The following is a 17,270-nucleotide window of genomic DNA, read 5'->3' as shown; positions in this document are numbered from 1 at the left end:
AAGACAGAGAGCTCTGGCATTGGAACAGCTGTGGTAGGAACCTCAGGAATGGAGTGGCCATGATGGGACAAACAAAAAGAGACAACCAAAAGAAGTATGTACATGTATACAATATGTACACATACCTCCGGAAGCAGTACCGCCAGACGCTAATACTGCTACCTCAAGCCAAGGCGCAAGACGCTTCACGTGGCGAGAGGAGGGATGTCAGCCCGCAAGACGCTAAGCTGCATGAGAGACACCAACTGGAGTGGTCTTATGAGACGACCTGAAACAACAGAAAAAACAACAGGTTTGACCTTTTGGTTCCTTCCCATAATATTTTTTTGAGCTGATCTCAGGTTCACTACCTTAAACCAGTTATGGGACATGATTCGCCCCAGGCCAAGTCGCCGACTTGGCTTCTCATGGAGGAGAGCCCTGAGGAGGTGACAGCATTCTGAGCAGGAAGACGGGAAAGACGTTTGGTAACCTTACACTTGACATCTGCTCTATTTGATTGCTATTCTATTTGATAAGCTGTAAGATGTTTTACATGTGTTAGTTATTTTTGTGATGAAGATCTCACCTTTTGACAGGCCGGGTTTGGACCACTGCTTGTACTCCAGCAGGAAGAGGTCGTAGTCACAAGGCAAGCGTCCACACAGCAGTGTGAACATCACGACCCCTAGTGACCAGACCGTCGCTGGCCCGCCGTAGTACTTCCGCATGCGGTGGTACTCTGGAGGGGAGTACGCTGCTGTACCTGGAGGAGAGCAGAGTTTGTATAATGTGTAAGTTTGCTTTTGGACAGGAGAAATGATCCATATCTATTAGGATAGAGGAAATGAATTATATCATACATACCACAGTATGACCAGTACGGTGTCCTCCTCAGAATGTCCCCACATCCGAAGTCAATCAGCTTGACTTCAGATGTCTCCCTGTTTATCAGGAGGTTCTGGAGTTTGACGTCACGGTGGAGCACTCCGCGGAGGTAGCACATGTTTGCAGCGTGAGCCACCTGCCGCATGATCTTCCTTGTTGTTTCTTCGTCGAGGCTTCCACCCTGACGCCTGATGAACTCCAGCAGATTCTCACAGGGAGAGGGACATTCGAGGACCATGACAAAGTGGTCAGGGTGGTCCGTCCAGTCCAGCAGCCTGATGATCTCTGGCACGCTGGGACCCTTGTTTGCCAGGATGGTGAGGGCGATCTCTTTTGGAAGGGGGTTTGGATGATCGGGCTAAAGGAGTTGAGTTTTTATGATGGTTACATGAGGGTGGTTTCCCAAATAGGGACTTGTGTTAATGTTAATATTAGATGTTGGATGTTGTTTATATAGTGCAATGTACTTACAATGACAATACATTCTGTGTTTGTGGTCTTAGTGACATATTTCAAAGCCACCTGTTGAACAAAACAAAAAACTTCATTTAAGAAATGCAAACAGGGTTAAGAATATAGGATGAGGAAAAGACAAGGCAAACATTTACTCTCTTGTTAATGCATTATTTATATTTACTTACTTTAAGATCATCATCCAAGCGTCTCCCTTCATACACCACGCCGAATCCACCTTTCCCCAGCTGATCACCAATGGTGTAGCGGCTGAAGATGTAGTCTATTAAAAAAATAAATTAACCTGGACTTGTGATGTTTCAGGCAGTATTCACAATAAAACTTACTCAAAACTTTTTTCATGTAATTATACATGTAATTAATGGATATTTCAAGTTTGAACACACATTAGTACGTATAGACATAAAACAGTAATGTTTTTAACATGTCACGGAATAAAGATCTAATCATGGCCTTGAAGGTGATTTTAGTACAACATTTAGTACATTTTGATATTGTGTTTGATCATAGTAGTTTTTATATGATCAAAGTAGGGCTGTTTAGAAACAACACATTTTCATAACATGGTTGTGTGATTTACCATCACTACTTCTTCCAGCCCATGCCACCTTCCTCTTCTCTCCCTCATCCTGCTGCTGCTCCACCTCTCCCTGACCTGAGCTGCTCTTTGGAGGCGGTTTTTTGGCAGCTCGGAAGAAAGAGCGAAGCCTCCGCCACCACTTCTTACTCTTTCTTTTCTCCTCAGCTCTCCCTGCCTCCTTCCTCTCCTCCTTCTCCTTCCTCTCCTCCTTCTCTTCCTCCTTCCTCTCCTCCTTCTCCTTCTCCTTCCTCTCCTCCTTCTCTTCCTCCTTTCTCTCCTCCTTCTCCTCCTCCTTCCTCTCCTTCTCCTCACCTCCCTCCTCTCCTTCTCCTCTTCCCTCCTCCTCTCCTTCTTTTCCCTCCTTTCCTTCTCCTACTCCTCCTACCTCCTCTCCTCCTCCTCCAGCACCAACAGGGGTCTCATCGCGGGGAGGAGGATGTTGAACCGCCGTTTTGGTGCCGGGTTTTGGGGGTGTACTAAGATGTTGATCGTACACCTCGCCAACCGTCATCGGTCTTACTTTTGTAACTCGCTGTCCCATCGCTGTGAAAACACTGACCACTACAACAAAACCACAAAGAATGTCAGAATGTCATAGCTTAAAACAACATCTGTATTGCAAGCTGTATCGAATATGTACCGTAATTGTTTTTTTTAGGGTTGGCATAACAACGCAACGTCATTGCCATAGAAACCAACGCACATTACGTAGACTGAACGAGGCTTTTAAAAACTTTCCCGATGATTCCAGTTCAGTCCTATATCAATAAAACATGATCGAAAATAAATTACATTAAATGATTTTTTCATTTAAATATATTTATAATGTATGTGTAGACCTATAGGTTTTAAAGCAAAAACATTATTTCATTATTAATAGCAATTGTTTTGTTGTTGTTGTTGTTGTTGTTTTTAAATTCAATAAATATATTTGGTATAAAGACCAATGAATGCATATAATTTCATACTTTTTGGGCCATATGACAACAAAATTTCTGGTCAACATGTCTTTATTTATTTATGAGTTGTCAGTGTTTGTCGTGTTGTTAGTTTCTCCAGTAGAGGGCGTCTATTCAACGTATAATATGTTCATTTGTTTTTATTTTATTAAAGAATAATAATTGAGCATTACAAAAATTTTAAAATGATAAAAAATATTAAAATATATCCAGATACACAGAGCATAGCAATCTTAAACTGTATAACAGTGAATAAGAAGAGAAAAGACATGAATATGTTCAGATTTGGATTACAGTCTGGTGGAATCTGAAGTGGTAAATCTCCATTTCCGTGCAAAAGATATTAAATTAAGGAAAACTAGTTAAATATATGCAATCAAACTTTTCAACGTAAATGAATAGATTTAATGGAAGAATCAGCCGTATGGTTAGAAGCTGCATAGAAAGTTTTCACTCCTACACTGTACTTAATATTCATGAGCCAAACCTCAATTTAAATAACGTGGGGCGTCAGAACACAACGCAGAGTTAACCAAAGACGTGTAGTTTTGAATGGGGAAAAATGCAACGTTCATTATGGCCGCGAAGCCCCGCCTTCTTAGTGAAAGAGCCAATCGTTGATTAGTAAAGTCAGCGCGTCACTGCAGCTGCAGTTAGAAGTCCCGGTTGCTATAGAAACGATCGGTGCTCTAAGACGTGCACTCAGTTCTGCGCATGCGCACTGGCTCATTTAGCCGGAAAAATAAGCGTTTTTAAACGCTATTGGAGTACAAGGAACCATATTTATGAGGTAGTTCTTTGGATTTCTTTGGAGATTTAAAATATGAAATTTAATCCTAAACTTGGCGAACAGTTTTGGAGAATTTGATGTTTCCCCATTCAAAGAGATAGGAGCTGCACTTGCCTGCCTGAGTAGCGTTTCAAAGATGGTCGCCGAGTGACATGCCTTGCCTTAAAAGGGACTTTGGAGTTAACGGTCTCTGATTATTAATGCTGCTGCGGTGTTTCAAAGACAGAAATCGTCTCTTCCTCAAACGCTAGACACTAAAAACATTTAATCATTTAATGACTCTGTCGGTAACCAGAGATAAAAGTAGCAACGTTAGTGTTTCTTTCATTCACTTTCGAAGGAAGGTTAGGTCTTCTAGTCATTAACTCTAACGGAGCGTGACAATGGAGAACTTCGGTGTTCTCTCCGAGAAAAATGTTCAGGTATGATTTAACCTGTTTACAATTACTGTTTCCTAAATTAAAACTTTTTTAACATGTGTAAGGGCTGAGGTGTTCCCATACAGACAAGTTAGTCGATTTTAACCGAAACAATGTTTCTTTTAAGAAGTGCATTTTTCATAAATGTCATATGGAGCATATGTGCCGTTCTCCCTTGTTCACCAAATTATAATTATATTTCTATACGTTCATGTTCTTAAGAGAGTGTCATTTTAAATATAGAGTGTCTAATACAATCTTTTTTAATCAGAGCTGTATGAGATATATCTGTTTTTGTGATGTTGTTGTGTTGGTTTGTGTGACTCAGTGGAGGTTGGGGTTCAGGATCATGTAGCCACAGTCTCCTCCACTCTGCAGTATGTGAATGAAGAAGAGCGCCCCCTGGAGGCCTTGTTCGTCTTCCCTCTGCCTGCTGATGCTGCTGTCTGCCACTTCAGTGCCAAGATCGGAAAGCAGGAGATTGTGGTGCAGGACAGAGAAAGCGTGAGTCCAAATATAAACCGCAGCTCAGTTGCATATATTTTTTATTGTGCATCACATAATGTGAGTTCAGGTCAGCAAGTGTTTCCATTGGAAGCAGAGTGCAGAGAGTCCTGATGTGTTCAGACTGAGTTTTGGGTGTCTGTTGGCGGATCAGAATGCTGCCGTCACCATCATCTATGTCACTGAGCTACACACCAGCAGGTACTACTGTAGCTTCTACAGTACATAGTGCATACTGTGTCATTTGAGACACAGCTTTTCTCTTTATTTTAGGCTCTCTGATGTGGGACCCAGTGGTCATGATAAGTTTGTACCCAGAGTTCCCAGAGGAAGTGTTGAAATCACTGGGAACTCAAGGTGAGTTTGTATTTGTGATTGACAGATCAGGCAGTATGGGCAGCATGATGTATCATGAGAGAGGAGCACAGATGCGCACTGAAAGTGCAAAGTTTAAGATTTAAGATTCAGTAACAGGATATTTTTATGCCAGAACGTAGATTTGTAACGGGTGTTGAGTTAATGTTTTGGGGGTTTTATTGGACTGTGAAAAAAATACCAATGACTTGTGTACAGTAAGAATTTGTTGCATAAACTGCTTACACTTGTCTTAAAACTTTTTTAAGACAAGACAACGTTTTTTTCTTTAATATTTATCATAACTTTATATGGTCAGTTACAAAAAGATAGATTGGTCTTTTTACAGCCTCTAAAACAGTCAGCGCTGTAACCCCAAATACCCCAGACAGGTACAACAATGTGCACCTGAATGATACACTGTACTAATGTAATGGATCTTAGTCAAAGATTTAATTTTGTTTTGCTCTTCAGCTGTACATCTTCACTGATGGAGAGGTGGGAAACGCTAAAGAGGTGCTGGACCTGGTGAAAAGTCACGCTCACTCTCACAGGTGAAGGTCTGCTGGTTTTGATCTGTCCATCATTCATATCTTCATCACTAACAGTAACAGAGTTTATTGTGTCTTCAGGTGTTTCTCATTCGGGACTGGTGAGGGTGTAAGTGCTGCCCTCATCCCAGGAATGGCCAGGGAGGGATCTGGTCACGCTCAGTTTATCACAGACATCGACCGCATACAGCCCAAAGTAAAGCTGTCCACTGGATTTCACAGCCACAAATGTTTCACAAAGTGTCTCAATGGTTTCTCTTTCACTGTGTCTACACTGGACGCGAGTGGCGCACCCTTCCAGATGGCGTTACTGTTGACACACTGTCTCCAACCATCAATGATCTCTTCCAGGGTGAAAGGGCACTTATGCCCAACTTAAAAGAGAGGTGAGTTTGAGGTGATTTAGCATGTGTTTCTTTTTAATTCCAGTGTTTCCTATTTGTTTAGAAAATAAAAATCTGTCCTTTTCTCTCTCATAGAGTTCAGGAGGCTCTGAGGGAACAGTGACAGTCAAATACAGTCTTAAAGATCGACCAGTAACAAACCAGCTTCACTTCTGCCTCAAACCAACTGAGGAAACAGGGTAAAACACAAAAACACACATAGAAACACGTTGAATTGGAGTGACATTAGCTGTTTGCTTTTCTAATTCAGCTAATTTCCTCCATGTTCCTGAAGGTTGTCCATTCACCAGACCCTGATCTGTTCTCTGGAGCAGGAGGAGAGGTCAGGTGCTGCAGATGTTGATGGCATCAGGAGCAGGATGGTGGAGCTCAGTGTTCAGGCAGGAGTGAGCAGTGTTCATACAGCCTTCATTGCTGTGAATAAAGACAGCAAAGGACCCCTGCTGCAGAGAAGACTGCCGACGAAAGGTTAGTGCTCTCATTGTGAACTTTTGAAAACAAATTCTTCAGATATGCACTGGTTATAGAAAATCCCTAGATGCCAATATGTGGCAGTGGCTTTTGCATGATGAGCACCAATCACAAATTCCTCAGAAAAAAATAAATCTTTAAATCTAGCCTAGAATCTAGACGCGCCCCTAGCGGCAGCAAATTACATTTGCTTCCAAGGGCAGTCTAGTTACTCTCAATTCACTTAAGATTTCGAAAAATCCAAGATGTACCGGGACATGTACCGGGACACCGGGTGGGCGGGCTTAACATGATGGCGACTGACCTGCGACCATAAGTTCCGTCAGACATTCTCTGGTTCCATGAATTACGTGTGAAAAACTGAACTGTATAATTTTTTACCTTTGATAAACAGCCACGTCCATCTGTCCTGAGCACGAGTTTAGCATCAGGCTCGTTACATGTGAACGCGCTCTGGCGTAGAATACGCAAACACCGGAAGCGATCTGTCGCATGAATACAACACTCATTGTTTACACACAGAGTGCACAGAGATTGTGGGTATAACGGCTATTCAAAATGGTAATTACTTGCGCTTATCCTGGTTGTTCAAACCGATTTAAAGCTAAAAGATTACATTTGCTTGTGAAACTCAACCAGGACTTTTCACCGATTTCCCCTTTTGGCGTTTGCGTATACTACGCCAGAGCGCGTTCACATGTAACGAGTCGAATGCTAAACTCGTGCTCATGACAGAAGGACGTGACTGTGTATCGAAGGTAAAAAATGATACTGTTTCTTGCAAAAACCGATCGTTTCGTGTCTTAGGACATAAATGTATTGTCACAAGCCGCAGGGTGTAATTTGGATTTGTCTGTGCATGTTTTTGTTTACTTTTAAAGGTCTGGTGCAAATCTATGTCCATTATTTGGCTGACAGACTGCACCAGTTTTCGTTAAAAATCTTCGTCGCTCTGACTACGTCACCTTCTTCATTGCTCTGATTGGTTGTAGGGCTATCCTATTGCGTGGAGAGGGAGTTTGAAAGACAACCGTTTATCCCACCCCTCCGGTTGAGCCCTGTCTGTGGAGAGTGCCCAGACCCTTTATGTGGGTCTGGCTTGTCAGGCTAGTTTAAATCCAGTTAAACGTATGATTTCAAAATAGTTGTCAGGTGACAGTTTACATTTGTAAACTGAGTAAGTGTTACTCGTCCTAATTGCATTTTTACTAGTAACAATTCAATTACAGAGCTCTACAATTCAATATTTACTAGTAACAATTCAATTAGAGAGCTCTACAAATTAATTTCTACTAGTCAAAAAACACATTGAAGATATGTTTAATTGCAGAAGCATGTAATTGAATTAAATAGCTCTCTAATTCAGTTCTTACTAATAACAATTGAATCAGAGAGCTCTTTAATTGGCATTGTTACTAGTAAAAAATTGTATTATAGAGCTCTGTAATTGAATTGTTACTAGTAAAAATGCAATTACGACGAGTAACGCTTCCCTAATGCTAAAACGGCTTCCCATACCTGAGGCTAGACCAGCCAATGCGCATGCACAGTAATAAGCATGTTATGACTGCGCATACCCATTGGCTGGTCTAGCCTGAAAAATAAGCCTTTTAAATGCTATTTGAGCATAAGAAACAACATTAATGGGGCAGTTCATTTCAGATTTTGTTGCTGATTTGAATCATGTAATTTAATTGCGAGATGAGCTGGAGAGATTTCAGGATTCCCCCATGCATTTAGATAGGACTTGGTCTTGTATGAGCTGTCCGGAGGCGTTGCAACTATGGCCAATGAAAAACAGCAAGACGCCACACAATAACCAAAGATCTGTATTTCTGAATCTACCGCACACAAAAAAACAGCGCAACTAATGTAGTCTGATTCCACAATGAATGCGTTCTTTTTTGTGAATAAAACAAATCAGTGTAGTTACTGACTAGTAGTAAAAGACAGACTTTAAGCATTAGTGCTCTGATTGTGGGTGCTCTGTTTACCCCTCCTCTCCAAATAAATAATGACCAAAACCTTTGTGTTCTAGTGTTATTACTTTTCAATTCCATGTAATTATTTTTAAACAAAACAAATTTAAGATAGATTTAAAGGTTTTTTACCGTTTGTAAGAAATTTATTTCAGTTAATCATAAAATGGCCCAGGCTGACATGTCACTAGACATTAAGAAATCATGTTAATTTCAAATACTTATATCACTGACAACAGTGGTCCGGCCAGGATATTGTCATTTAAAAGTGAAAGTTGCAGCCCACAACTGATGTTCCTGTTGCTTAGCCAAGCGGCAACCTCCCGCTCTCTCTGTTGAAACCAACACGGAAGTGACTTAAACTGCAATTCATCGACTGGCCGCTAGAGACTGGCTGCAAAAGGGAGTCAGTCCCATTGACTCCCCATGTTAAAATGCCCAAAAAAGTATGTTTACAGCCTGGTTCAAAAAATGGTTTTGGTCTATATAGCTAGTTTTGCCCTTCATGTCAACTGTGAGGGGGGTGAATTTTTTTATAACTCATCCGTTTAAGTTATATTAAGCCTTAAAGTTCAGCATAATTAAGGACGTAGCCACTTGAGTGACAGGGATTGCAGCTGCTGTCAACACCATAGATATATATATAGAATGACATCTATATATATCTATGGTCAACACTGTCGCGCTAGGCGGGCGTGGTTTCAGCAACCAGCTCCACCCACGTCCCGCCTCTTTACCCATTTTTGATTATCCGGGAGTGACGCGATTCCAAGATGGCGACGGCCGACTTCCGCCCACTATGAGCTTCAAAATAGCTCAAAACACGGACTGGATCGCGGACTCCATTCATAAAAACGGAATTTACTATAGCGCGGAATGCCACGTAATTCGTTGATTTTTGGATTAATAAATCAAAAGTTGGTCTGTCACTTAATTCAAATCGCGATATGGACTAGTGTCTGTGAAAACTGAAATGCAAAAAGACCGTTTTAATATGAATCCTGCATGTTCCGTTTGCCTCTGTATGTATGAATGGCGGATGAATGGCGTTTTTTACATAAAACAATATATATGATAAAAAATAAATATTAACCACTTAATATTAAGATTAACCACTTAATTGTAGAAAAAAATACTACAATTGTTATTTAAACGTTTTAAACTGAATATAATTTTTCTTCCATGTATTGATTTTAACAGTAAACCTCTGTTTGTTTGCCAAAAATGAAAAGGGTTTATTTTTCATTTTGATTAAAAATAAATAAATGTTTATGCTTTCATTTGATTATCAGAAAAATGAAAACACAAAAAAAATTCTATTGAAAAAAAAAAAGGCAAAAGATTGTTAAGAGTTTTGGATTTTATTTATTTATTTATTTGGACTTCACTGAAATAAATGTTTTTGTTATTACACAAAGTAGGCTAAAGTACCGGGAAATATGTGCAACCATCTCTCTACATTGTTATATATTAAAGATACTTGTATGGTGATCATTTTACTCATTCAGTTATCATTCTTGTCCCTCTCTCTCTCTCTCTCTCTCTCTCTCTCTCTCTCTCTCTCTCTCTCTCAGGATGCCCTCACTTTGTGTAGGCCCTACTCCTCTGCCACCTTTGATCACCACCAGGGAGTAAAGAGAGAGTGAGTACACTGGCCCATAGCACTTAGTTCTCAGCTTTGTAGAGGTTTTTGGAAATAGAACAGTAGATATGCATATCTACAGGGACCGCAAGGATGGTGTACTTTTTGATTGTGTCCGACCGATTGTGGTGGGCCGGTCTGAGCAAAAATGCCAGGGCCCTTTTTTTGTCCCGGTCCAGCCCTGCTTAAAAGTATTCAAAGGTCAATTATACAGTAACTGACAAATAAGCACAAGTCAACCGGCCGTACCAAACAAGACCAAAAGACTGCATCTAAACTTATATACAGATCCATTCAGAATCACTAAACACTCTAAAAATTACAAATTAATGTGTGGAAACTCCGTCCGATGCCCAGTCGAGGCCAAAAGTTTTGAGAATGACACAAATATTAGTTTTTCGCAAAATTTGCTGCTAAACTGCTTTTAGATCTTTGTTTCAGTTGTTTCTGTGGTGTACTGAAATATAATTACAAGCACTTTATACGTTTCAAATTACAATTACATGTAATTTTTGCAAAGAATCAGTATTTGCAGTGTTGGCCCTTCTTTTTCAGGACCTCTGCAATTCGACTGGGCATGCTCTCAATCAACTTCTGGGCCAAATCCTGACTGATAGCAACCCATTCTTTCATAATCACTTCTTGGAGTTTGTCAGAATTAGTGGGTTTTTATTTTTCCACACGCCTCTTGAGGATTGACCACAAGTTCTCAATGGGATTAAGATCTGGGGAGTTTCCAGGCCATGGACCCAAAATTTCAACGTTTGGGTCCCCGAGCCACTTAGTTATCACTTTTGCCTTATGGCACGGTGCTCCATCGTGCTGTAAAATGCATTGTTCTTCACCAAACTGTTGTTGGATTGTTGGAAGAAGTTGCTGTCGGAAAGAGGCTTCATCGGAGAATATGACTTTGCCCCAGTCCTCAGCAGTCCATTCGCCATACTTTTTGCAGAAGATCAATCTGTCCCTGATGTTTTTTTTTTGGAGAGAAGTGGCTTCTTTGCTGCCCTTCTTGACACCAGGCCATCTTCCAAAAGTCTTCGCCTCATTGTGCGTGCAGATGCGCTCACACCTGCCTGCTGCCATTCCTGAGCAAGCTCTGCACTGGTGGCACTCCGATCCCACAGCTGAATCCTCTTTAGGAGACGATCCTGGCGCTTGCTGGACTTTCTTGGACGCCCTGAAGCCTTCTTAACAAGAATTGAACCTCTTTCCTTGAAGTTCTTGATGATCCTATAAATTGTTGATTTAGGTGCAATCTTAGTAGCCACAATATCCTTGCCTGTGAAGCCATTTTTATGCAACGCAATGATGGCTGAACGCATTTCTTTGCAGGTCACCATGGTTAACAATGGAAGAACAATGATTTCAAGCATCACCCTTCTTTTAACATGTCAAGTCTGCCATTCTAACCCAATCAGCCTGACATAATGATCTCCAGCCTTGTGCTTGTCAACATTCTCACCTGAGTTAACAAGACGATTACTGAAATGATCTCAGCAGGTCCTTTAATGACAGCATTGAAATGCAATGGAAAGTTTTTTTCGGGATTAAGTTAATTTTCATGGCAAAGAAGGACTATGCAATTCATCTGATCACTCTTCATAACATTCTGGAGTATATGCAAATTGCTATTATAAAAACTTAAAGGGATGGTTCGGAGTAGAATTGACTTCATTGCTATGCACTCCGAAGCCCATCTAAATACCCCATCCAAAGTTTTTTTTACCTTAGTCGAACATTTATGGAGATATTAGAGTTTTTCGAATTGCTTGTTACAGGAGTGAATGGTACATGTAATGTATCTCGTAAATTGCACCACTAAACGTGCAAGTAATCTTACCAAACTTGTACAGTAGTGTAAATAGGGTATGTACTCACAAAACGCTGCATCTGAACATTTATAAGTCCACCATGAGTGTTTTAAAAACACGTTTTACCCGAGAACTACTAGTCTCAGAAACTACAAGTCGACGTCACTTCCCTGGTTTGAAAAAAGCACGTAAAAGTCCTCCTACTACATCTGTGTGCATGTCAACTTGTAGGAGGACTTTTACGTGCTTTTTTCAAACCAGGGAAGTGACGTCGACGTGTCGCCATTTGTAGTTTTTGAGACTAGTAGGGATCGGCTAAAACGTGTTTTTAAAACACTCATGGTGGACTTACAAATGTTCCGATGCAGCGTTTTGTGAGTACATAACCTATTTACACTACTGTACAAGTTTGGTAAGATTACTTGCACGTTTAGTGGTGCAATTTACGAGATACATCACATGTACCATTCACTCCTGTAACAAGCAATTCGAAAAACTCTAATATCTCCATAAATGTTCGACTAAGGTAAAAAAAACTTCGTATGGGGTATTTACATGGGCTTCGGAGTGCATAGCAATGAAGTCAATTCTACTCCGAACCATCCCTTTAAGCAGCAACTTTTCCAATTTCCAATATTTATGTAATTCTCAAAACTTTTGGCCACGACTGTATATTAACACCACTGTCATTAACACAATCATTTTTATACTCTACAAACTGTATATTGTATCCCGTAACCTTAACCATTTTCAAAAATCATTGTTTAAAATATGTTTTCCTCATGTGGACAAAAAATGTATAGTATACATAATCAATACCAGGACACCTACATGCACTTACTGCATGAGACTGGTGCAATGGTTATATTTAGAATGGAATACTAGTTTACCAGCTCACTACATACTGAATTTACACATTATACTACCTACTATGTGAATATATATTGCCCCAGAAGGACCCGTTACTGCAGCTGGACTCTCTTCAAAAGGCGTCAGGCTGCTGGAAGCTGGACGCCACACTGGCTGATGCATTTGAGATAACGGAGGACGAGCTGACCAATCAGAAACCAGCACAGGTGAGAGATGTGATCAAATAATAAGACAGCAGTGATTGTGTCCAGGGTCCAGTAACAAATGAAGTGGATGATGATTTGTCTACAGGTGGATGGGTCAGTATGGGCCACTCTCCTGGCTCTGATCTGGTTATACGGCTGTAAAATAGAGCAGCAGGTGGAGTGGCAGTTTGTGGCCATGAAGGCAGCGTCATGGATTGGCTCTCAGAAAGGTGAGATCTCCATTCCAGACCACATTCATTCAGTCAGCGTTCATCAAGAGACGTTGGAGCAAATATCTTCAGTTCTCTGTCACACACTGATGATTTAAGTGTTTGTGTGTTTTAGTGGTCGATCTGTGTGTGTGTGTGTGTGTGTGTGTGTGTGTGTGTGTGTGTGTGTGTGTGTGTGTGTGTGTGTGTGTGTGTGGGGAATGTCCTGCTCGGGTTTCAGGTGACCAAAGAAACTAAGAATCTAAAGACGTCAGTGTTTTTACATCCTGATCCATCAAAAGACCAAAGAACTATTAGTATTTCATTAACCATTACTGTCAGGGTTTCATTAAATTTGTATTCTTTATTAGTTTAAATCAACACCATATTATTATACAGAATATTTTAAAACTCATTGTGTTCTGAAATGAAATTATGATCAGATTAAATGAACCCTTTTGCTGTTTCTTATAGTTGTGTTTGTGTGTGTGTATCAGTGTTTATCTGAAGCTGTTGGACCAGTCTTTATTCAATGAGGATATTTTCACACAGCCAAAGAATGGTTAAAATGGTTACTTTATTGAAATTTGGGTGACAACACAATGCTGAGACTACTATTAAAGTAAAAAAAAGAATCTTACCAAGTTTTCCTGCAATAATAAAACCAAACACACCTTAAAATAGTCCATAGAGCTAATAGTTGAATTCCATATCATGATGTCCCTATATTTCAACATACATTTCATTTAGATAAAGTATGCTAGCTACTACAACAGTTATTGATATAACCAGGAGAGATCAATAATAATGAACGTCTTTGTATTACCATCTTTTAAAGGTTTTACATATGAATATATTTAAAGTAATACAATTTTGTGATTTTTCATATCATATTCTCTTTGTTCCACAATGGTCCATGAGTAAGCAGCATCTCAATGAGGTACGAAGTCAACAGGCACGTCCTGTAAATAAGTTTAATTAAACCAGTTTCTCATTTTTACTTACCTGTGTTTTTCTTTTTTAGCTTCTACTTACCTCAGATTGAAATTTGGCATTGTGGTTCTGTGAGTATTGTTGAAACTTGTATGATACATAGTTTGTAATGTTTCCCATGTCTGAACTGCTTTGGTTTAAAGCTAAATTACTAAATGAAAATATTAATTTCAAGTTTTGTTATTTATTTCAGATTAAAGCTTGTAGACCAATGGGTACCAATGACAGCACCCTCTATGGCTGCTATAACAGGAACTTCTGGCAGCAGGACAGATGATTATTGGCAACCTTGAGCCCTTGGGTCTGGACAGACACGGCAGCAAGCCTGGAGAGTAAGGTTGCTGAGACTGGTATCTCTAGGACTGAGATGGTCTTGGGTCTGTGAATCATTGGGCCAGCCATGACCAGAATGAATGGCATTAAGAGAGAGCGCTCTTGGCAGCCATGACAAGAACCTCTCAACTGGCAGTGGCAGGGGAGCTCTGGGAGCTCTGACATTGTGGAGCTGAAGACAGAGAGCTCTGGCATTGGCACAGCTGTGGTAGGAACCTCAGGAATGGAGTGGCCATGATGGGACAAACAAAAAGAGACAACCAAAAGAAGTATGTACATGTATACAATATGTACACATACCTCCGGAAGCAGTACCGCCAGACGCTAATACTGCTACCTCAAGCCAAGGCGCAAGACGCTTCACGTGGCTTGCCTGCCCCGCAAGACGCGAAGGCGAGAGGAGGGATGTCAGCCCGCAAGACGCTAAGCTGCATGAGAGACACCAACTGGAGTGGTCTTATGAGACGACCTGAAACAACAGAAAAAACAACATGTTTGACCTTTTGGTTCCTTCCCATAATATTTTTTTAAGCTGATCTCAGGTTCACTACCTTAAACCAGTTGTGGGACATGATTCGCCCCAGGCCAAGTCGCCGACTTGGCTTCTCATGGAGGAGAGCCCTGAGGAGGTGACAGCATTCTGTGCAGGAAGACGGGAAGGATGTTTGGTAACCTTACACTTGACATCTGCTCTATTTGATTGCTATTCTATTTGATAAGCTGTAAGATGTTTTACATGTGTTAGTTATTTTTGTGATGAAGATCTCACCTTTTGACAGGCCGGGTTTGGACCACTGCTTGTACTCCAGCAGGAAGAGGTCGTAGTCACAAGGCAAGCGTCCACACAGCAGTGTGAACATCACGACCCCTAGTGACCAGACCGTCGCTGGCCCGCCGTAGTACTTCCGCATGCGGTGGTACTCTGGAGGGGAGTACGCTGCTGTGCCTGGAGGAGAGCAGAGTTTGTATAATGTGTAAGTTTGCTTTTGGACAGGAGAAATGATCCATATCTATTAGGATAGAGGAAATTAATTATATCATACATACCACAGTATGACCAGTACGGTGTCCTCCTCAGAATGTCCCCACATCCGAAGTCAATCAGCTTGACTTCAGATGTCTCCCTGTTTATCAGGAGGTTCTGGAGTTTGACGTCACGGTGGAGCACTCCGCGGAGGTAGCACATGTTTGCAGCGTGAGCCACCTGCCGCATGATCTTCCTTGTTGTTTCTTCGTCGAGGCTTCCACCCTGACGCCTGATGAACTCCAGCAGATTCTCACAGGGAGAGGGACATTCGAGGACCATGACGAAGTGGTCAGGGTGGTCCGTCCAGTCCAGCAGCCTGATGATCTCTGGCACGCTGGGACCCTTGTTTGCCAGGATGGTGAGGGCGATCTCTTTTGGAAGGGGGTTTGGATGATCGGGCTAAAGGAGTTGAGTTTTTATGATGGTTACATGAGGGTGGTTTCCCAAATAGGGACTTGTGTTAATGTTAATATTAGATGTTGGATGTTGCTTATATAGTGCAATGTACTTACAATGACAATACATTCTGTGTTTGTGGTCTTAGTGACATATTTCAAAGCCACCTGTTGAACAAAACAAAAAACTTCATTTAAGAAATGCAAAGAGGGTTAAGAATATAGGATGAGGAAAAGACAAGGCAAACATTTACTCTCTTGTTAATGCATTATTTATATTTAATTACTTTAAGATCATCATCCAAACGTCTCCCTTCATACACCACGCCGAATCCACCTTTCCCCAGCTGATCACCAATGGTGTAGCGGCTGAAGATGTAGTCTATTAAAAAATAAAATAACCTGGACTTGTGATGTGTCAGGCAGTATTCACAATAAAACTTACTCAAAACTTATTTTCATGTAATTATACATGTAATGAATAGACATTTAAAGTTTGAACACATATTAGTACGTATAGACATAAAACAGTAATGTTTTTAACATGTCACGGAATAAAGATCTAATCATGGCCTTGAAGTGGATTTTAGTACAACATTTAGTACATTTTGATATTGTGTTTGATCATAGTAGTTTTTATATGATCAAAGTAGAGCTGTTTAGAAACAACACATTTTCATAACATGGTTGTGTGATTTACCATCACTACTACTTCCAGCCCATGCCACCTTCCTCTTCTCTCCCTCATCCTGCTGCTGCTCCACCTCTCCCTGACCTGAGCTGCTCTTTGGAGGCTGTTTTTTGGCAGCTCGGAAGAAAGAGCGAAGCCTCCGCCACCACTTCTTACTCTTTCTTTTCTCCTCAGCTCTCCCTGCCTCCTTCCTCTCCTCCTTCTCCTCCTCCTTCCTCTCTTTCTCCTCACCTCCTTTCTCTCTTTCTCGTCTTCCCTCCTCTTCTCCTACTCCTCCTACCTCCTCTCCTTCTCCTCCTTCTTTTCCCTCCTTTCCTACTCCTACTCCTCCTATCTCCTCTCCTTCTCCTCCTTCTTTTCCCTCCTTTCCTACTCCTACTCCTCCTACCTCCTCTCCTCCTCCTCCAGCATCAACAGGGGTCTCATCGCGGGGATGAGGATGTTGAACCGCGGTGTTGGTGCCGGGTTTTGGGGGTGTACTAAGATGTTGATCGTACACCTCGCCAACTGTCATCGGTCTTACTTTGGTAACTCGCTGTCCCATCGCTGTGAAAACACTGAACACTACAAGAATATAAGAATGTCATAGCTTAAGATAACATCTTTATTGCAAGCTGTATCGTATAACGTTATGTACCGTAATTGTTTTTTAGGGTTGGCATAACAACGCAGCGTCATTGCCATAGAAACCAACGCACATTACGTAAACTGAACGAGGCTTTTCAAAACTCTAATGATTCCCGTTCAGTCCTATATCAA

The 17,270-nt window shown here is 41.1% G+C and overlaps 1 protein-coding gene and 2 pseudogenes across 1 annotated transcript; 1 reads left to right on the top strand and 2 right to left on the bottom strand.

Annotated features, from left to right (window-relative positions):
* Window positions 1-185: 185 nt before the first annotated feature.
* LOC141291945 (serine/threonine-protein kinase pim-1-like) lies at window positions 186-2,462 on the bottom strand (annotated as a pseudogene).
* Window positions 2,463-4,053: 1,591 nt separating this feature from the next.
* LOC141291944 (von Willebrand factor A domain-containing protein 5A-like) lies at window positions 4,054-14,140 on the top strand (annotated as a pseudogene).
* Window positions 14,141-14,736: 596 nt separating this feature from the next.
* On the bottom strand, window positions 14,737-17,055 carry LOC141291943 (serine/threonine-protein kinase pim-1-like). The gene is made up of 8 exons (XM_073823939.1): window positions 16,837-17,055; window positions 16,521-16,734; window positions 16,108-16,202; window positions 15,938-15,988; window positions 15,446-15,824; window positions 15,168-15,344; window positions 14,950-15,038; window positions 14,737-14,826 (listed from the first exon to the last, which is right to left on the bottom strand). The coding sequence occupies exons 1-8, from the start codon at window positions 17,053-17,055 to the stop codon at window positions 14,737-14,739; spliced, it is 1,314 nt and encodes a 437-aa protein (XP_073680040.1).
* Between the last annotated feature and the right edge of the window lie 215 nt (window positions 17,056-17,270).

The sequence above is a fragment of the Garra rufa genome, chromosome 19, assembly GCF_049309525.1.
Source record: "Garra rufa chromosome 19, GarRuf1.0, whole genome shotgun sequence".
Taxonomy (NCBI): Eukaryota; Metazoa; Chordata; class Actinopteri; order Cypriniformes; family Cyprinidae; genus Garra; species Garra rufa.
Note: the sequence above shows the minus strand (reverse complement) of the source record. Positions and strands in the feature narration are given on the sequence as shown.

Coding starts and splice junctions, on each gene's coding strand:
- LOC141291943 (XM_073823939.1), bottom strand. CDS start 17,055: ATGGGACAGCGAGTTACCAAAGTAAGACCGATGACAGTTGGCGAGGTG. Junction 15,825..15,937: donor ACACAGAATGTATTGTCATT/GTAAGTACATTG, acceptor CAACTCCTTTAG/CCCGATCATCCAAACCCCCT. Junction 15,345..15,445: donor ACCGTACTGGTCATACTGTG/GTATGTATGATA, acceptor GCTCTCCTCCAG/GCACAGCAGCGTACTCCCCT.